General features: G+C 57.1%; 4 protein-coding genes across 4 annotated transcripts; 2 read left to right on the forward strand and 2 right to left on the reverse strand.

The window, feature by feature from the left end:
- Window positions 1–1,570: 1,570 nt before the first annotated feature.
- On the forward strand, window positions 1,571–8,806 carry FSR1 (fusarubin cluster-polyketide synthase; the record flags this gene model as incomplete). Its single annotated transcript, XM_071058447.1, has 4 exons — window positions 1,571–1,857; window positions 1,936–2,212; window positions 2,315–6,568; window positions 6,662–8,806. 4 exons carry the CDS (start codon window positions 1,571–1,573, stop codon window positions 8,804–8,806), a joined length of 6,963 nt encoding a protein of 2,320 aa, XP_070914548.1.
- A 515-nt stretch (window positions 8,807–9,321) lies between these two features.
- On the reverse strand, window positions 9,322–10,964 carry MFIFM68171_03026 (Beta-cyclopiazonate dehydrogenase; the record flags this gene model as incomplete). Its single annotated transcript, XM_071058448.1, has 4 exons — window positions 9,322–9,428; window positions 9,548–9,958; window positions 10,023–10,604; window positions 10,670–10,964. 4 exons carry the CDS (start codon window positions 10,962–10,964, stop codon window positions 9,322–9,324), a joined length of 1,395 nt encoding a protein of 464 aa, XP_070914549.1.
- A 792-nt stretch (window positions 10,965–11,756) lies between these two features.
- Window positions 11,757–13,668, forward strand: MFIFM68171_03027 (Major facilitator superfamily (MFS) profile domain-containing protein; the record flags this gene model as incomplete). The annotated part of the gene is made up of 4 exons (XM_071058449.1): window positions 11,757–11,903; window positions 11,963–12,300; window positions 12,373–12,494; window positions 12,554–13,668. 4 exons carry the CDS (start codon window positions 11,757–11,759, stop codon window positions 13,666–13,668), a joined length of 1,722 nt encoding a protein of 573 aa, XP_070914550.1.
- A 196-nt stretch (window positions 13,669–13,864) lies between these two features.
- On the reverse strand, window positions 13,865–15,532 carry MFIFM68171_03028 (Oxidoreductase AflY; the record flags this gene model as incomplete). The annotated part of the gene is made up of 3 exons (XM_071058450.1): window positions 13,865–14,832; window positions 14,926–15,225; window positions 15,322–15,532. 3 exons carry the CDS (start codon window positions 15,530–15,532, stop codon window positions 13,865–13,867), a joined length of 1,479 nt encoding a protein of 492 aa, XP_070914551.1.
- Between the last annotated feature and the right edge of the window lie 374 nt (window positions 15,533–15,906).

Here is a 15,906-nt window from a genome sequence, read left to right on the forward strand (position 1 = left end):
ATAAACCGCTCGAAAACGCGAGGTAAGGTTAGATAAGGCAGTACCGCAGCTGTAGTATCGCCAAGACACCGCAACTGGCGAGGCCAACTCCGGCTGATTCCGCGTAGGAGGATGGCCCGAAGCGAAGCATTGCCTAGACCGTTAGTTCCAACTTTAAGTAGATGAGTGGCGTAAAGCTTGTCTGGACCGCTTTCCATTTAGGACGGGAGCCAGAGCCCACCCACGCGTAGGGGTCGTTTTGAAATCTGTGTGATAACCTTAAGCTCGTCTCCTGCCTATAAGGGCCAAGGGCCTTGTCTTCCACTGCCACAACTACTCACCGGGGGCGGGAATTTGTTATCCGACACACCAATACACGCCGCCTACCTGGCTGCCATTAGTTCCGAGCATGATAATGCGTAGCCTATGCGAGCGTCAGACGAGCTTCAGATAAGGACTGAACAAGACTCCTATGTGACGTCTCAACGGCTGACATGAAGTGGTTCGGACATAGGAACCATTAAAGCCGTCCAGCCGTTGGACAGCCCGGCGGGAAAACGCCGCTGAACTGCAGGCTCCAAGCTGCGCCACTGTCCCCCCACCCAAAAGTAAACTTCAGTTGGTTTTGGGGGGTGGGGGGAGAGGGGGACGCGTCTTGGTCTCGGTCTCGGGAGAGAGTTCGAATGAACTCTCACTGGCCGGCTTCTGACTGGTCATGCTGCAACATTCCTCCGCTCGGCAACTCGAAGCGAACCTAACTGAGCCAATGCGACTGGTACTACACCTGGGTATGCTGCTGGGTTACTTCGGTAACCGACGGCGAATTTCGAAACAACGCATCGGGTGCTACCTTCGGTAAAACCCGAGGATTGAAGCAAACAAACCACAGAAGCCATGCGCTCGAGGACCATGTACCCAAAATAGCCCGAGTGTTATACTGGTATATTCACCGCTGGCGAGAGGGCACATGGGATCCGAGTCATGCAGGCAGTTACACAAACCCGGTGTATACGCAGCCCGACGTATACGCGCCCGCCTCTCCTGGGACGCTGATAGAAGGTCCAGGAAAGCTTGGAACGTGTCTCGAGGCCAAGGATCATTATCGGCCAAGTAGCGTATGTGCCCGGCCGCGTCGAGCCGGTGAAGCTCCTGGGATAACATTAGGTACCACACCGTGGTAGGACGCTGATCAGGGCTGAGCATCTAGTACCACATAGGGTTGAGCACTGGGAAACATCTCAAGGCAGTGAACCGGCCAACCATCCACCAGTCCCGGGGAACAAAACAGCCCCTGCCTTTGGTAGCTCATGTTTCCCGACGGTGAAGGGTAGACGCCGCGAACAATCGATCAGGGTGGGGCGATGCTGGTAAAGGGACGCATTATGTGAGGGCTGGATAGGAGTAAAACATCTTCAAGCTATGATCCGTAATGTAACTAAATAGGAGTTCATGAACGTAGGGAATCAGAACCCTGGTTTCACTAAAGATACAACAACTTGATGCTCTAGGCCAATCCAGGAGTCCGCAACTTCGTGCACCTTACTTAGTCAACGTCATTGTTTACGTGCAACTTGCAATTAGATACAGCGCGATGGAGGGCCATCTGAAGTTGTATCTCTTTGGGGACCAGACGTTCGACGTCCAACCGCATTTGAGAGACCTCCTTAACAGCAGGGGCAACCCCGTCGTACAAGACTTTCTCGTCAAAGCCTACGATGCTGTCCGCGCCGAGATCTACCAACTGCCCCGCTCCCTCCGGGAGGGCGTGCCACGATTCACCTGCCTCGAGGACTTGATTCTGTCGGATCATGGCAAGGAGCGATGTATTCCCCTTGACATGGCGGTTACCTGCATGTATCAGCTGGGTGTATTCCTCAGGTAGGTAGACGATCCCTGGCGGAGAAGCTCCTTGTTGATCGCCTGGATGCTTGCTGGATGCTGATGGGTTGAACAAAGCCACGAGACAGACACATGGCACTGTCCAATGGTCAAGCCCTGTGTTCTCGGTCTCTGCACCGGAGCGTTTGCTGCGGCTGCCGTCAGCTCTAGTCGAAGCACGCTGGATCTCGTCCCAAAGGCCGTGAATGCGGTCATTGTCGCCTTCAGAACCGGGATGCGCGTGGCCGACGTCGCGACGAGAGTGGCTTCCGCATCCGAGTCCAACCAGAATTGGTCAATCATCGTCCCTGGGTCCAAGGCTTACGAGTCGGTTGACAAGTTCAATGAGCAAACTGTGAGCAATACCTACCCGAGTACTTGGGGGTTGGCAGGTGTTGGTGGACCTGTCGAGTATAATATATTGACCATCAGCTAACCCTCTCCTTTCTCTTTTCAGATACTACCCCAGACACGTAGGCCTTATGTCAGCGCATTCGCGCCAAACGGCATCACTGTTAGCGGGCCTCCAGCATCACTTGTGCAACTCACCGAGGGCGACTCCAAAGGCAGATGCAAGAACATCTCGATCTACGGGCCGTATCACGCTCCGCATCTGTATTCTGAGTTCGATATCAATGAAATCGTCAAGGATCTACCCTCGAGCGCCGCAAACTTGGGACACGAACCAACTAGTACGCTCACCCTCCTTTCGGGCGCAGGAACAAGGGTAGAACACCAGAGTGATTTCATAGCCCTCTTGAAGGCTTCGGTGGATCAGATCCTGCTCCGGCCAATTCGGTGGAATGGTATCCTGGAAGAGCTGCAGGCTTGGATCCAAAAGATGGGCGGACCAAACGCCAAGGCATTCAGCGTTGTCCCCATTGGAACCACTGCCGACCAGCTCATCTATACCGCGCTAAAGCAGACGCCATTGCGATCAATGGTCCCTTCAGCTCCCGCGGCGGCGGGGCTGAGCAGGCCCATCTTGCTTGAGGATGATGCGTCATCCTATCCTAATCCCACGAAGCCCAAGCTTGCCATCGTGGGCATGTCGGGGCGGTTCCCGGGCGCAAAAGACAACGAGGCATTCTGGCGTCTCCTGGAGCAAGGTCTGGATGTCCACAAGCCTGTCCCTGCCCTCCACTGGGATGCGAGAACCCACGTAGACCCGGCTGGAGCGAGAAAGAACACGAGCGCCACGCCGTACGGGTGCTGGTTGGACGACCCCGCCGTGTTCGACGCGCGCTTCTTCAACATATCGCCGCGCGAGGCACCGCAGATTGACCCTGCGCAGCGACTTGCCCTGATGACGGCTTACGAAGCCATCGAACAGGCCGGCCTCGTCCCGGGCGCGACGCCTTCTACGAGGCATGACCGTGTGGGAGTCTTTTACGGCGTGACAAGCAACGACTGGATGGAAACGAACAGCGCCCAGAATATCGATACGTACTTTATCCCCGGAGGCAATCGTGCGTTCATCCCCGGGCGTATCAACTACTTCTTCAAGTTCAGCGGCCCAAGTTATGCAGTGGATACGGCCTGTTCATCCAGCCTCGCCAGCATCCACCTGGCGTGCAACTCATTGTGGCGAGGCGATGTCGATACAGCCATCGCCGGCGGCACCAATGTCTTGACGAACCCAGACTTCACGGCGGGCCTTGACCGCGGCCACTTCCTATCGCGTACGGGGAATTGCAAGACGTTTGATGACGAGGCTGATGGGTATTGTCGGGGAGAAGGCATCGGGACGGTGATTATCAAGCGCCTCGATGATGCCCTTGCCGATCGCGACCCGATCCTTGGTGTGATCTTGGGTGCCTACACAAACCACTCGGCAGAGTCCGAGTCCATCACTCGACCACACGTCGGTGCCCAGCGTGCTATCTTCACCAAGATCTTGAACCAAGCCGCCGTGGACCCTTACACGGTCAGCTACGTTGAAATGCATGGAACTGGTACGCAAGCCGGCGATGCTGGCGAGATGTCCAGTGTTCTGGACATCTTCGCGCCTTCGCCGCCGCAAGCCAAGAGAGCACGAACGAGCGACGAGACCCTTTACCTCGGATCAGCGAAATCCAACATTGGTCACGGCGAGGCCGCGTCTGGCGTGTCTAGTCTCATCAAGGTGTTGCTGATGATGCAGAAGAACACGATCGTGCCGCACTGCGGCATCAAGACGCGGATCAATCGCAAGTTTCCGACCGATTTGCAGGGACGAAACGTCAGGATAGCTCTTGAGCCTACCCCGTGGAGGAAAGCCTCCAATCCTTTGAAGCCAAGACGAGTCATGGTGAACAACTTCAGCGCGGCTGGTGGGAACTCGGCCCTTTTGATCGAAGACGCTCCCCCAGCGCAGGAATCTGTCGCTACTACAGACAACGACAATGACACACGCGATCTTCATCTCATAGCTCTGTCGGCTAAGAACGGCGCATCCTTGCAGGGCAATCTCCGTTCCATGTCAGAGTTCCTAAAAGAGAATCCGCACGTCTCGCTGGGCCAGCTCTCATACACGACAACCGCGCGCCGCATCCACCACCAACACCGCGTAATGCTTGCCGGCTCGACAGTCAACGAGCTGCGTACGCAGATCGAAACATCTCTGCGAGACTCGGCGGGAATGACTAGGCCCAAGAGCCGTCCCAAGGTTGTCTTCGCCTTCACCGGCCAGGGCGCTCAGTACCCGGGAATGGGGAAGCAGCTCTTCCGGACCTTGTCTCTCTTCCGCAGCGAGATGTGCAGGCTAGATCAGATCGGACAGGGGTTGGGCTTTCCATCCATGCTACCATACATCGAATCCGACAAGCAAAGCAGCGCCGGGTTCGCCCCTGTTGTCGTGCAGACGGCCAACGTCTGCATGCAAATTGCCTTAAGCAAGCTGTGGCAGTCGTGGGGTATCTCGCCCACCGCAGTCGTCGGGCACAGCCTGGGAGAGTACGCCGCCCTCAACACGGCGGGCGTGCTCTCAGACGCCGATACCATCTATCTCGTCGGCAAGAGGGCCCAAATGCTCGTCCAGAAATGCACCCGTGACACCCACGGCATGCTTGTCGTCAGGGGATCGACCAATGACATTGCAGCCGTCTTGGGGGAGAAGGCGAGCTATGAAATCTCGTGCATTAACTCCCCCGTCGAAACTGTCTTGGCCGGGTCAAACGACGAGATATCCGTGCTTGGAAAGCTGCTCGCGGACGCCGGCATGAAGACGACGCCGCTTAAGGTCCCGTTTGCGTTCCACTCATCCCAAATGGATCCGATGCTGCCAGACCTGCGGAAACTTGCCGGTAGCGTCATGTATAACAAGGCAAAGATTCCTGTTGTCTGCCCCTTAGATGGGCAGATTCGTTCTCATGACGGCGACGACGGCTTTATGTTCGGCCTAGACTATCTTGTCAGCCATACTCGCCAACCGGTCAACATGCTCGCGGCGCTCTTGCAAGCGCAGGCGCGCCAGATTATTGCTGACCAGACTACGATCCTGGAAATTGGCCCGCACCCGGCCATCTCCGGCATGGTAAGGGCAGTTCTAGGATCGCAGATGTCATGTCTCGCCTCGGCGCAGCGTGGCAGATCCGCCTGGCAGGTCTTGGGTGGAACCATGAAGTGTCTCTACGCCGCCGGGGCCGATATCGCATGGGCCGAGTACCATCGCGATTTCAAAGCTTCTCACAAGGTTCTCCCGTTGCCGGCCTATAGTTGGGACCTGAAGGAGTACTGGATTCAATACATCCACGACTGGTCGCTGCGGAAAGGGGATCCGCCTCTGACCATCAGCAGCGGTCGCCCGAGGCTGGAGAGCACCACCATCCACAGGGTCGTCGAGGAGACCAGCGACTCTGATTGGAAGACCCGCATCGTCGTCGAGGCGGATATCGCACGCAAGGATCTCAGCCCGCTTGTACAGGGCCACGAGGTTGATGGGATTCCACTTTGTACTCCGTCAGTGTATGCGGACATTGCGTTGAGCCTAGGCACATACCTCCAGCAGCAGCAACGACTAGTGAGCGAGATGGGAGATCTCGTGGACGTGTCGGACATGACCATCTCGAAAGCCTTGATTCTCCGGGCGGGCGCGGACAAGCAGCCTCTCCAAGCGCACGCCGAGGTCGATTGGGCTTCCCGGTCAGCAGCTCTCAAGTTCATGTCCTTCGACAGTAAGCAGAAGCTCCAGGAACACGCCCGCTGCGTGGTACACTTCGCCAAAGACCGAAAAGCCCTCCAGGAAGCGCTACAGGCGAACGCCGCCGGCGTGAAGCGGAAGATCCAAGCCCTCCGGGACGGCATCGCGGCCGAAACCACGGCCCGCTTCAACCGGCCCATGGTGTACCGTGCCATCCGGCCGCTGGCCCGCTTCCACGACGACTACCGCGCCATCGACGAGATCGTCCTGAACAGCAAGACGCTGGAAGCCTCGAGCCGCCTCAGCTTCGGCGGCGTGAAGAGGGGCGGCGACTTCCATACACATCCCGCCATCATCGACGCCCTGACGCAGTCCTGCGGCTTCACCATGAACTGCAACGACAATACCGACCTGGATAACGAGGTCTTCATGAACCACGGATGGGGTTCCCTGCAGCTATTCGAACCGATGGAATTTGAAAAGGTGTACACGACGTACACGCGGATGGAGGAGGGCAAAGATAAGCTGTGGCATGGCGATGTCGTGATCTTTGATGGGGAGAGAGTTGTGGCGTATTTTGGGCAGATTGCGGTTCGTACCCTAGTGCCTTACCTTGCCGCCTGGTGTTTGGCCCGCCAACGGGATGATGCGGATAAGTAGGTACTAACTTCCTCCCGTCTCTAGATCCAAGGCGTGCCACGCCGAGTCCTCAAGGTCATCCTATCCATCGAAAGCGGGACCCGGTCGTCCCAGAAGCAGCAAGCCGCGCAGAGCAAAGCCAAGCAGCAGGGGCATCAGTCCATCCCAGCTCCTGTTCCCGCTGCCAGCAACAACAACAACAACAACAACAGCTTTGCCAAGGCGCTCGCCATCATAGCCGAGGAGAGTGGGCTAGCATTGGGCGACCTAGAAGCCGACGGCGTGGTCTTCAGTGACGTGGGCATCGACTCTCTGCTGGGGCTGACCATCTCGGCGCGGTTCAAGGAGGAGCTGGACGTGGACCTCGACTTCAACGCGCTGTTTTACGAGTACCCCACCGTCGGCCACCTGAAGGTGTTCTTGGGCGGGGCCGGCCCTGGCCACGGTTCGGCGTTGAGTAGTAGCAGCGACACCGAGTCGCAGTCAGCCGCCTCGGCGCCGAGAAGCAGCGGCACGGGGACCACCACGCCTACGGACGGCGGCGGGCCCGGCGCCAAATCCAACTTCCTGCGGGCGCTTCAGATCATCTCGGAGGAAAGCGGTGTCGCGGTCCAGGACCTCACCGACGACACCAGCTTTGCCGACGCCGGCGTGGATTCTCTGCTGTCGCTGGTCATTGTCAGTCGGTTTCGGGATGAGCTTGACCTAGACATTTCGCACGAGTCGCTTTTCCTTGAGTGTCCAACTGTGGAGGATGTGAAGAGGTTGCTGGTGGGAGATGATTTTGATAGCGAGAAGGATGCCAACGCAAGGGGCTCCGCAGACGGCCTGAAGATGGACCAAGTCCCTGCGGGACCCGTGATCGAAACAGCCGGAGCCTCTCCCGAGTGGGCGCTGGGGAGCCGTGATCCTGCACAAGGAGCCCGGCGTGACACTGCGGCTCAGGTCGCCCTTGAAGCCCGCAGGGCAGCCGTTGATGCCTATGTCCGGAAGTATGTGGCGGGGTTCTCCGCACCGGATCCGGTTGCTTCACCCTCTGCCCTGGCCGCGCCAAGCGACAACGAAAAGGTAGTCCTGGTCACGGGCGCATCCGGGAGCTTGGGGAGCAACCTGGTCTACCACCTCGCGCAACTTCCCGACGTGAAGACGGTCGTGTGTCTCAACCGCGAGAATAAAGCGGAGCCCTACGTCCGCCAACAAAAGGCCATGCGGGAGAAGGGGATCCGGTTTCCCGAGGCTCTGAAGCCCAAGCTGCTGGTCCTGCAGGCCGACAGCTCGAAGGCGATGCTGGGGCTGTCGAGGAGCCAGTACGAGGGCCTCGCGGAAACGGTCACGCACCTGATCCACAACGCGTGGCCCATGAGCGCGAAGCGCCCCCTGGCCGGCTTTGAGCCGCAGTTCCAGACCATGCGGAATCTGGTCGACTTGGCCCGCGATGCCGCGTCTCGGCGTCCGGAGTCGTTTCGGTTTAGCTTCCAGATGGTGTCCTCCATTGGGGTGGTTGGGCACTATGGCCTCGGGAAGGGGAGTGGGAAAATCGTGGTGCCCGAGGACAGGGTAGATATCGACTCGGTCCTGCCCAACGGCTACGGCGACGCAAAGTGGGCGTGCGAGAGGATGCTCGACGAAACGCTGCACAAGTACCCCGATCGCTTCCGCACCATGGCTGTCCGTCTGGGCCAGATCGCCGGCTCCATGACCAGCGGGTACTGGAACCCCATGGAACACTTTGGGTTCCTGATCAAGTCATCTCAGACGCTGAACGCCCTCCCGGACGTGGACGGCACCGTCTACTGGACCCCGGTCAACCAGGTCGCCGCTGTCTTGTCGGACCTGGTTCTTGATTCTAACACCCCGAATCCCCACCCTGTCTACCACGTCGAGAACCCAGTCGGGCAGCCGTGGCGGGAGATGAACGCCGTCCTGGCGGATGCCCTCGGGATTCCTAATCTAATCCCGTTCGAGGAGTGGGTCGAGCGGGTGCGGACGGCACCCGCGAAGAATAACCCCGCCGCGACGCTGCTGGAGTTCTTGGATAGTAACTATCTCCGTATGTCGTGTGGCGGGCTGGTTTTGGATGTCAAGCATAGTCTGGAGCACTCCAAGACGTTGAAAACAGTGGGTCCTGTGAGTGAGGAGGTTGTGAGGAAGTATATCCACATTTGGAGGGAGATTGGGTTCATACATTAAGAGTACGGTTCCAATATACTTGTAGGGGATTTTGGGTCATTTTACGGGGGTATCGCGAGTGTTGAAGTCTCTGTTTTTCTTTTTCCGTTGTACGGTACCTCTGTCATTACCTTACCTTTGTGTGATTCAGTCAGGTGTAAGTTAATAGATTTATTCTTCCTACACCATTTCACCCCTAAAAGGGCACCCCGGTTATTCTACTGCTAAATACATTAAATGATCCACACATGAGACATAGTTTGAGCTGATGGGTTGCCCGATGCATGTATTCTTATATCTGGGATTACTTGGACATTGTTGGACCTTGCTTATGCATACGGGTCTGTAAAGGCCGACGGAGTATCGTATCATGATGCGGCGTCATGACCTCGAGAGATTGCCTTATTGGGAAGTCGGTTTCATTCCTTTCATTGCGGCCAGAGGTTCTGTCTAAGGTCTAAATTCCCTATGGCCGAATTCCATACGGTTGTTGGCCCAAGAGCCGGTGATCAGCCCTTGTCTAGCTACCAAGTACCTTACGCAGCGATGTCCGGCAACAGAGAGTGAGTAAAGTTCCAGATAATGGATGCGCTGTGGGATATGAAGGCGGCTCCCGTGTACCAAGTGTTGCGATGGCCTTGAACTGGTTTCCCAAGTCAGCTAAATCTAGTTCGAAGACTAACAGTGGTTACATCGTTGTTCAAGCTTTGCGTTCTCTGTTCATAGCGACGGTGGTTAACATGAATGAAAGACGATACTTACGCGCTTCTAACTCTTGATAAAATCCACCAGCAATCGCCTCCGCCGGGACCACAAGCTTGAACGGAGTGTGGCTTCGGAACTCGACAAACCTGGGAGGTGTCGTAACCGTCGAGTTAAAGGTGGGGCGCAGTCGGGTGATCACAGCCGCGACGTCCGCCTTGACCGCAGCCTCGGTAATATCGCGGGGGCTGCCGTACCAGACGTAGAAGAGCCCCGGAATGCGCGTCTCGGTAATCTGGTATGGGGCGGGGAGGTTGGGGATGCTAAGGGTTCCCGCCGATGGGGGGACCGCATTCGCAACCTGGAACCGGGATGGCAGGCCCGTGTTGTTGACTAGCATGATGAAATAGTTTGTGTAGCTCCATTGGGAGAAAAGACGCCGCTCGGTGGAGCCGAGGTCGAAGGGGGCCACTGCGGTGCGGTTGGTGGTTGTGCTTTGGCAACAGGGGTTATATGGACTAAACAGGGCACTTACAGTTGTTTAGGAGCGGGGGGATGGTTATCAGGAGCTTGGAGGCCTTGATGAGCTTCCGGCCCGTACGTGTCTTAACAACCAGCCGCACCCCGCTGCGGTCGGAGGGCCGTTTTGAAGCCACGACGGTTGACGACAGGAGAGCGTCTGAGCCCAGTATACTTAGGGCCTTATCATACATCTCACCGTTGTTGCCGCTCACTGGCATCATAGACGCCCCCGCGATGGAGTTGAGATACGCGTCGTCAATCATCTTGAAGACGTTCACCGTCAGCTGCTGGAGGATATTGGCGAATCCCTGGCCAGAGAAGTAGACACTGTAGGCGACATCTTGGAGGTTGTACTTGGCGACAAACTCCCCAAACGGCAGAAGAAGATCCTCCGGGACCGGCGAAGGGAGGTCCCAGCCGTAGCCAAGATAAGGATACCTGTGCAGCTGCTCCGCGTACGCTCCAAAGCCAGGGCTGGCTGGGGCGGAGACGTTCCTCCCCGTCTGGAAGTCTGCATAGGCTCGCGTCACCAGGTTTGGCTGAAACGGGCCCATGGGGACCCCGAGGAGGGAAAAGTAGTCTGTGGCCACAGAGACTGTTGGGGCGTGTACCGTTAGCATTTGCTTCCTCTTTGTTCGCAGACCCAGTGCCACGACATACTATTGTAGAACGCTTGCACGCCATAGTTGACGGTCACACCGGTTGCCGGATCGACATAGGTACTGGTATGGCCGCCAAGGCGGTTGTCCCTCTCGATGACGACGACGCTCTTTCCAAGCGCGAGTAGATTGATGGCACTGTAGGTACCACTGGAGCCGCCGCCAATCACAGCAACGTCGCGCGTGATGACATCTCTGCTGGCATAGGACTCGGGGTCAAACTGATTCGTCCTCCTAGATGCAAGGGCGGATGACAGCGGTACGGAAGAAACCGCGAGTAACATGCAACTCTTCATGACGGGCGAATGCACTCGAATCCTTTCGCTGTTCAGGGACAATGCAAGGGTGGCTGGCGTCGGTTCTCGGTGACCTATCACTACTACTAGCCCACTAGTAACTACGCTCTACAGGCAGTTGAATTCGATGCCCGCTATTATATATGACACGTGAAGAAATAAGCTGTTTCAAGTTGTCGTTGCCCTTTTGCGATCATTACCGATTCCGCCCAAGCAAGCGTTCCCTGTGTGTAAGCGTAATACGCCGCAAATATTTTGTCCGTGGTCACGGATAATGAGCCATGCTCGGGATTCGAGAGTCGTAAGGATTGTCCAAACGGCGCCGTCGGGGTTCAAGCCGCGGGTTTATGAACCGAATTCGGGCTTCAGAGAGAAAGGAGTCCCGAATCGGGAGTGCAGCCGGGAGGACAACCGGAGTACGCGGTGTATGGAACAAAGAACCCAGAGGGCTGAAAAAGGAGGGGTGGTAATATGCTGGACGCCGGAGTTAAGCCCCGGGGTTTAGATTAGCACCGTAGGCCAATGAATGGGGCACCCGATGCTCAAGCATCTCTCACTTGGCCGCGGAGAGCTGCAGTGCTCTGCTTTGTGTAACGTTCTGACGCTCTGTTTCTGTTGCACATCGGCATTTCTTAAGATATGGCTGGATGCAGCTATCAGAATATAGCCTCGTAACCAAAGAAAAGCCCATACCTGTATGGTACCTTAGGAGTAGGCAAAGCAAACACCACCAAGCTCGCGCAATTTCCCCGTAGGTTTACCACCGCAGAGGATGCCACCAATTTCTGCGTCATGTCGAACGAATCAGCAGCAGATGACATCGACCTTGGCTCCGCGGGTTCTCCCGTGACGAGCAACCGCGCTGGTGAGGACGTGGTAGGCCAGGTTCAGACCAAAGGAACCAAGCTGCGGGCCCGCCTCCTCATGACGTCGCTATGTGTGAGTTCTCGCTGGCGTTCTCGTGCCATGGGAAGTGCTGACCTGTTCTGCTTCCGCAGATGGCTGTCTTCCTCGCTGCCCTCGACATCACTATCGTTTCGACGGCGTTGCCGACAATCTCGGACCACTTCCAGTCCACGTCCGGGTATACTTGGATTGGCTCTGCTTTCCTTCTCGCCGCCGCGGTCGTGGCGCCGAGTTGGGGCAAGTTCAGCGACATCTGGGGCAGGAAGGTGATCCTGTTGATAGCCACGGCGATATTCTTCCTCGGGAGCGCGCTCTGCGGTGCCGCAATTAGTCTCTCCATGTTGCTTGTAGGCAGGGCCATTCAGGGAGTCGGCGCGGGCGGTCTGCTGTCTCTGGTCAGCATCGTCGTCGGCGACCTCTACTCCCCAAGGTGAGTTTCCCAGTCATGCCTTTCCCCGACAATGAGTACCGTGGTTCTTTAGGACTGACCGGCTCTTGTCAGAGAACGTGGCAAATATTATGGAATTGTGGGCCTGGTATGGGCCGTAGCTTTCACGCTCGGGCCGCTCATGGGAGGCGCCTTCACGAGAGGTGTATCATGGAGGTGGTGTTTCTACATCAATCGTGGGTCATATCCGCTATCCCAACCGGCGTGCTTAGGAATAACCGTTGTGACACGACAGTGCCCATCTCAGGCCTCGCATTTACCATGATTGTGTTCTTGCTCAGGCTTGAGACGCCCAAAACGCCCTTCGTTGCAGGCATCAAGGCCGTCGACTGGGTCGGCAGCTTGTCATTGATGGGCGGCACGCTGATGTTCCTCCTCGGGCTTGAGCTAGGCGGCACCACGTACCCATGGAATTCGGCAACCGTCATCTGCCTGATTGTGTTTGGACTCGTCACGGTGATTCTGTTCATCGAGGTGGAGCGGGACTTTGCGCGGTATCCCATCGTCCCTGTTCATCTGTACTCCAGCGTGTCCAACTTTGCCATTTTTGCCGTCAACCTTCTCCACGGCATCGTTCTCACCCAAAACACCTACTTCCTCCCCCTCTACTGTCAGTCGGTTCTCGGGGCAGAGCCACTCCTCTCCGGGGTGTTGTTGCTTCCGTTCGCCGTGTCCATGTCGGTGGCCACAGTGGGGACCGGCGTTTATCTCAAGAAGACGGGCCGTTATCTCGACTGCATCCGCCTCGGTTTCGTTCTACTGGTCTTGGGCGTCGGGCTCTTCCATGACCTCCCCGCCTCGACGAATTGGCCAAAGATCATAATATATCAAATTATTTCCGGCTTTGGGATCGGGCTCAACTTCCAGCCTCCTCTCATCGCGCTGCAGAACAATGTCCCGGCGGAGGACAACGCTGCGGCAACAGCCTCGTTTGGTCTTGTCCGCAACGTCGCCAGCGCCATCGGCGTGGTCATTGGGTCGGTAGCTTTTGCGAACAGGATGAACGACCAGGAGAACGAGCTCAGGGGTGCGCTGGGCGCTTCCACTGCCAACCTCTTTACCGGCAGTAACGCGCAGGCCAACGTCCTGCTCATCGGAACACTGCCGGACGGATCCCAACAGGGACTTGTCCGCGAGGTTTTCTGCGTTTCCCTGCGGAGCATCTGGACTGTCGCCGTCTCTTTCGCGGGAGCGGCCTTGTTAATTAGTCTTCTTATCAAGCATAAGAATTTACAGAGCAAGCATGTGGAGGTAAAAACAGGCTTGGTCGGGGAAGAGGAGCGCAGGAAAATAGCGTTGGAGCAGAGAGCAGGCAAAAAACAGCCTAAGGCTGAATTGGCGTCCGCATGAGACTTCTTGTCAGTCACTAGATTAATTTCCACACAGATTGAAGCATGCACATCACTGCTTATGGAGTCTGGGTTCAATCATCACAGGCGAGTCCAAACGTTGCTGTGTCACATAATACGATTTTATCAACTAGGTGTACTAAGTTATTCCATAAAGGTTCAAAAGTCATGGCTGTGACTCCACAACCTCAGTGCTCTCACTCGTCCACATCGGGAACCCAGTCCCAGGACTTGTCGAGTCCGCCATAGAACACCCATCGCATCTGGTTTTTCGTCACCATCTCACCGCCCTGCCCTACCCGCTTGGTCATGGCCTGCGCAACCGCCTCGGGCATCCTGTGATGGCCGTCAGGCTCGAACGCCCTTTCGACCGAGTCCACGGCCATGTGCGCGATTTTGACAAAGTCCTTCTTGGCGATTGGGAACCCAGGTGCCGGCTCTCCCAGCTGCTCCAAGCTAAACATGGCCCGGACGAGCTTGGCCACGTGCCCTTCGTCCTTGTACACGACGGCTCGGTGGAACAGGTCCTCCCAGCCATCGCCCGCACGCTTCGGCATGTAGTCGGTGACCCGCTGCGGGTACAGCGGGGGGCACCCGCAGCCGGCGTACATGACGGCGTCGATGCGCGCCGTGGCCTCGAGCAAGCGCGCCTTGTCCCCGTCCGAGAGCCAGTCCAGCGCCATGAAGGCCGGGTAGAACACGAACAGCGTGACGGTGTGCAGGAGCACAAAGTCGATGGCTTCGCGCTTGCCCGGCCGCTGCGCCGCGCCCGTCATGTACGCGCACGTATGCATCATCTCGGCCATCCTGCGCTGCAACTCGTCTGGCGTGGCGGGGGTGTCGATGCGGAACCGGGCGAGGTAGGGCGCGAACTGCTCCCCCGACACACGCCGGAGCAAGCCGTCGGGGATCTTGTTAAAGGGGTCCGAGTGCTTGACGCCGGACGATATAGCGGGGTCCTGCGCGAGACTGTGGAGGATGTCGAGGAGAGGCGTTGGTGGTGGCAGTGCGGCGGGTGACCGGGACCGGATGTATTCCTCGGTGGGGAGGAGAACCTGCTTGGGCCAAGTGCCGTGGACGCACGCTGCCGCGAGAGCCTCGGCGACGAGGCTCGGTTGGTTGAATTCGAGCGCGCAGCCGAGGTGAATTATTGGGTGAACAAGGTCTGGTGGTTCGGGCGGGAGTTGTTAATAAGGGTCGATCCGTGTTGATGCCGGCGCAGGGCTTAGCTTCGTAGCAAGAGAGAAAAACGGCTTACCTGTGAACATGCGGCAAAAGATATCATCGGCCCGCTCGTCGCCCTTGAAGACGTACTCCTTCACGACGGCTGGGACGCCCTTCTCGGTAATCTCGTCTTCAAAGAATCTCAGGAAGTCGTAGTAACATTCGTCCTTCCCAAGGCACTCTTTGAAGCGCACTGGGTCTCTGAGGTCGATGACATCTGATACTACAGGCTCCAGCGGCGCTTGGTAGGAGATGTTGTACTCCCACATGGCTTGGATTTCCTCCGGCGACGCTCCCAGAGCCCAGAGGGCTAGAAGGTGGTGGACGATGTGGTCTAGATTGGGAACAAAGGTTAGTCCGTCCGGGGGGTAGTTTGGGGGTGGGGTGTTAGGGGGGGTGGCCGCGGGGGCATGTCTCCAGGCCGTCTTACTGTGTAAACCGCCATTAAACCTAGTGTGGTACAGGTCATGGTTAATTGTGAGCAGCTCCGATGCCCTTTTTGCGCTCTCCTCAGTGAGACCAGGGGCGTGTGTGTAGCCTGGAGTGGAGGAAGGGAAGAGCTGGATGGTTTTCACGTCTAGCTGTTGGTGGCCGTTTTTCTTCATGGCTGGGAGCAGCACGGGGCCAATCAGTACTGACATGCGTCGTAAGATGGATTCGCGCAAGATAATAGCTGGTACGCAGGACACGCACTTTTGTATCCTGCACCAAGACTCGAGCACTTGCCCAGCTGAACCTGATTTTGTTGCTGGGTCTGGGTGCTTAGCTTCTGTAGTCCTAGGCTTGGCTTTGAGACACCAGGTCCAAGGGTTGGGCGGAGCACGGGTACCGAGCGTGTGCGACACGAGCGTCTTCGGGTGCCGATCGCTCCCCGACCTTGCTGACATCAGCAGCAGAGGAAAAAAAGTCGTGAAACACTGAAAGGCTCGGTCAAATATCGTTTAGTGCTAGGAGCCGCCGAAGGCTGAGCCTTAAGTAATTAGCTCTAGCTAGGGCCTGTAGTTTGTTCTTTAGG

Source organism: Madurella fahalii (assembly GCF_045866475.1).
Source record: "Madurella fahalii IFM 68171 DNA, scaffold_2, whole genome shotgun sequence".
In the NCBI taxonomy this organism is placed as follows: domain Eukaryota; kingdom Fungi; phylum Ascomycota; class Sordariomycetes; order Sordariales; genus Madurella; species Madurella fahalii.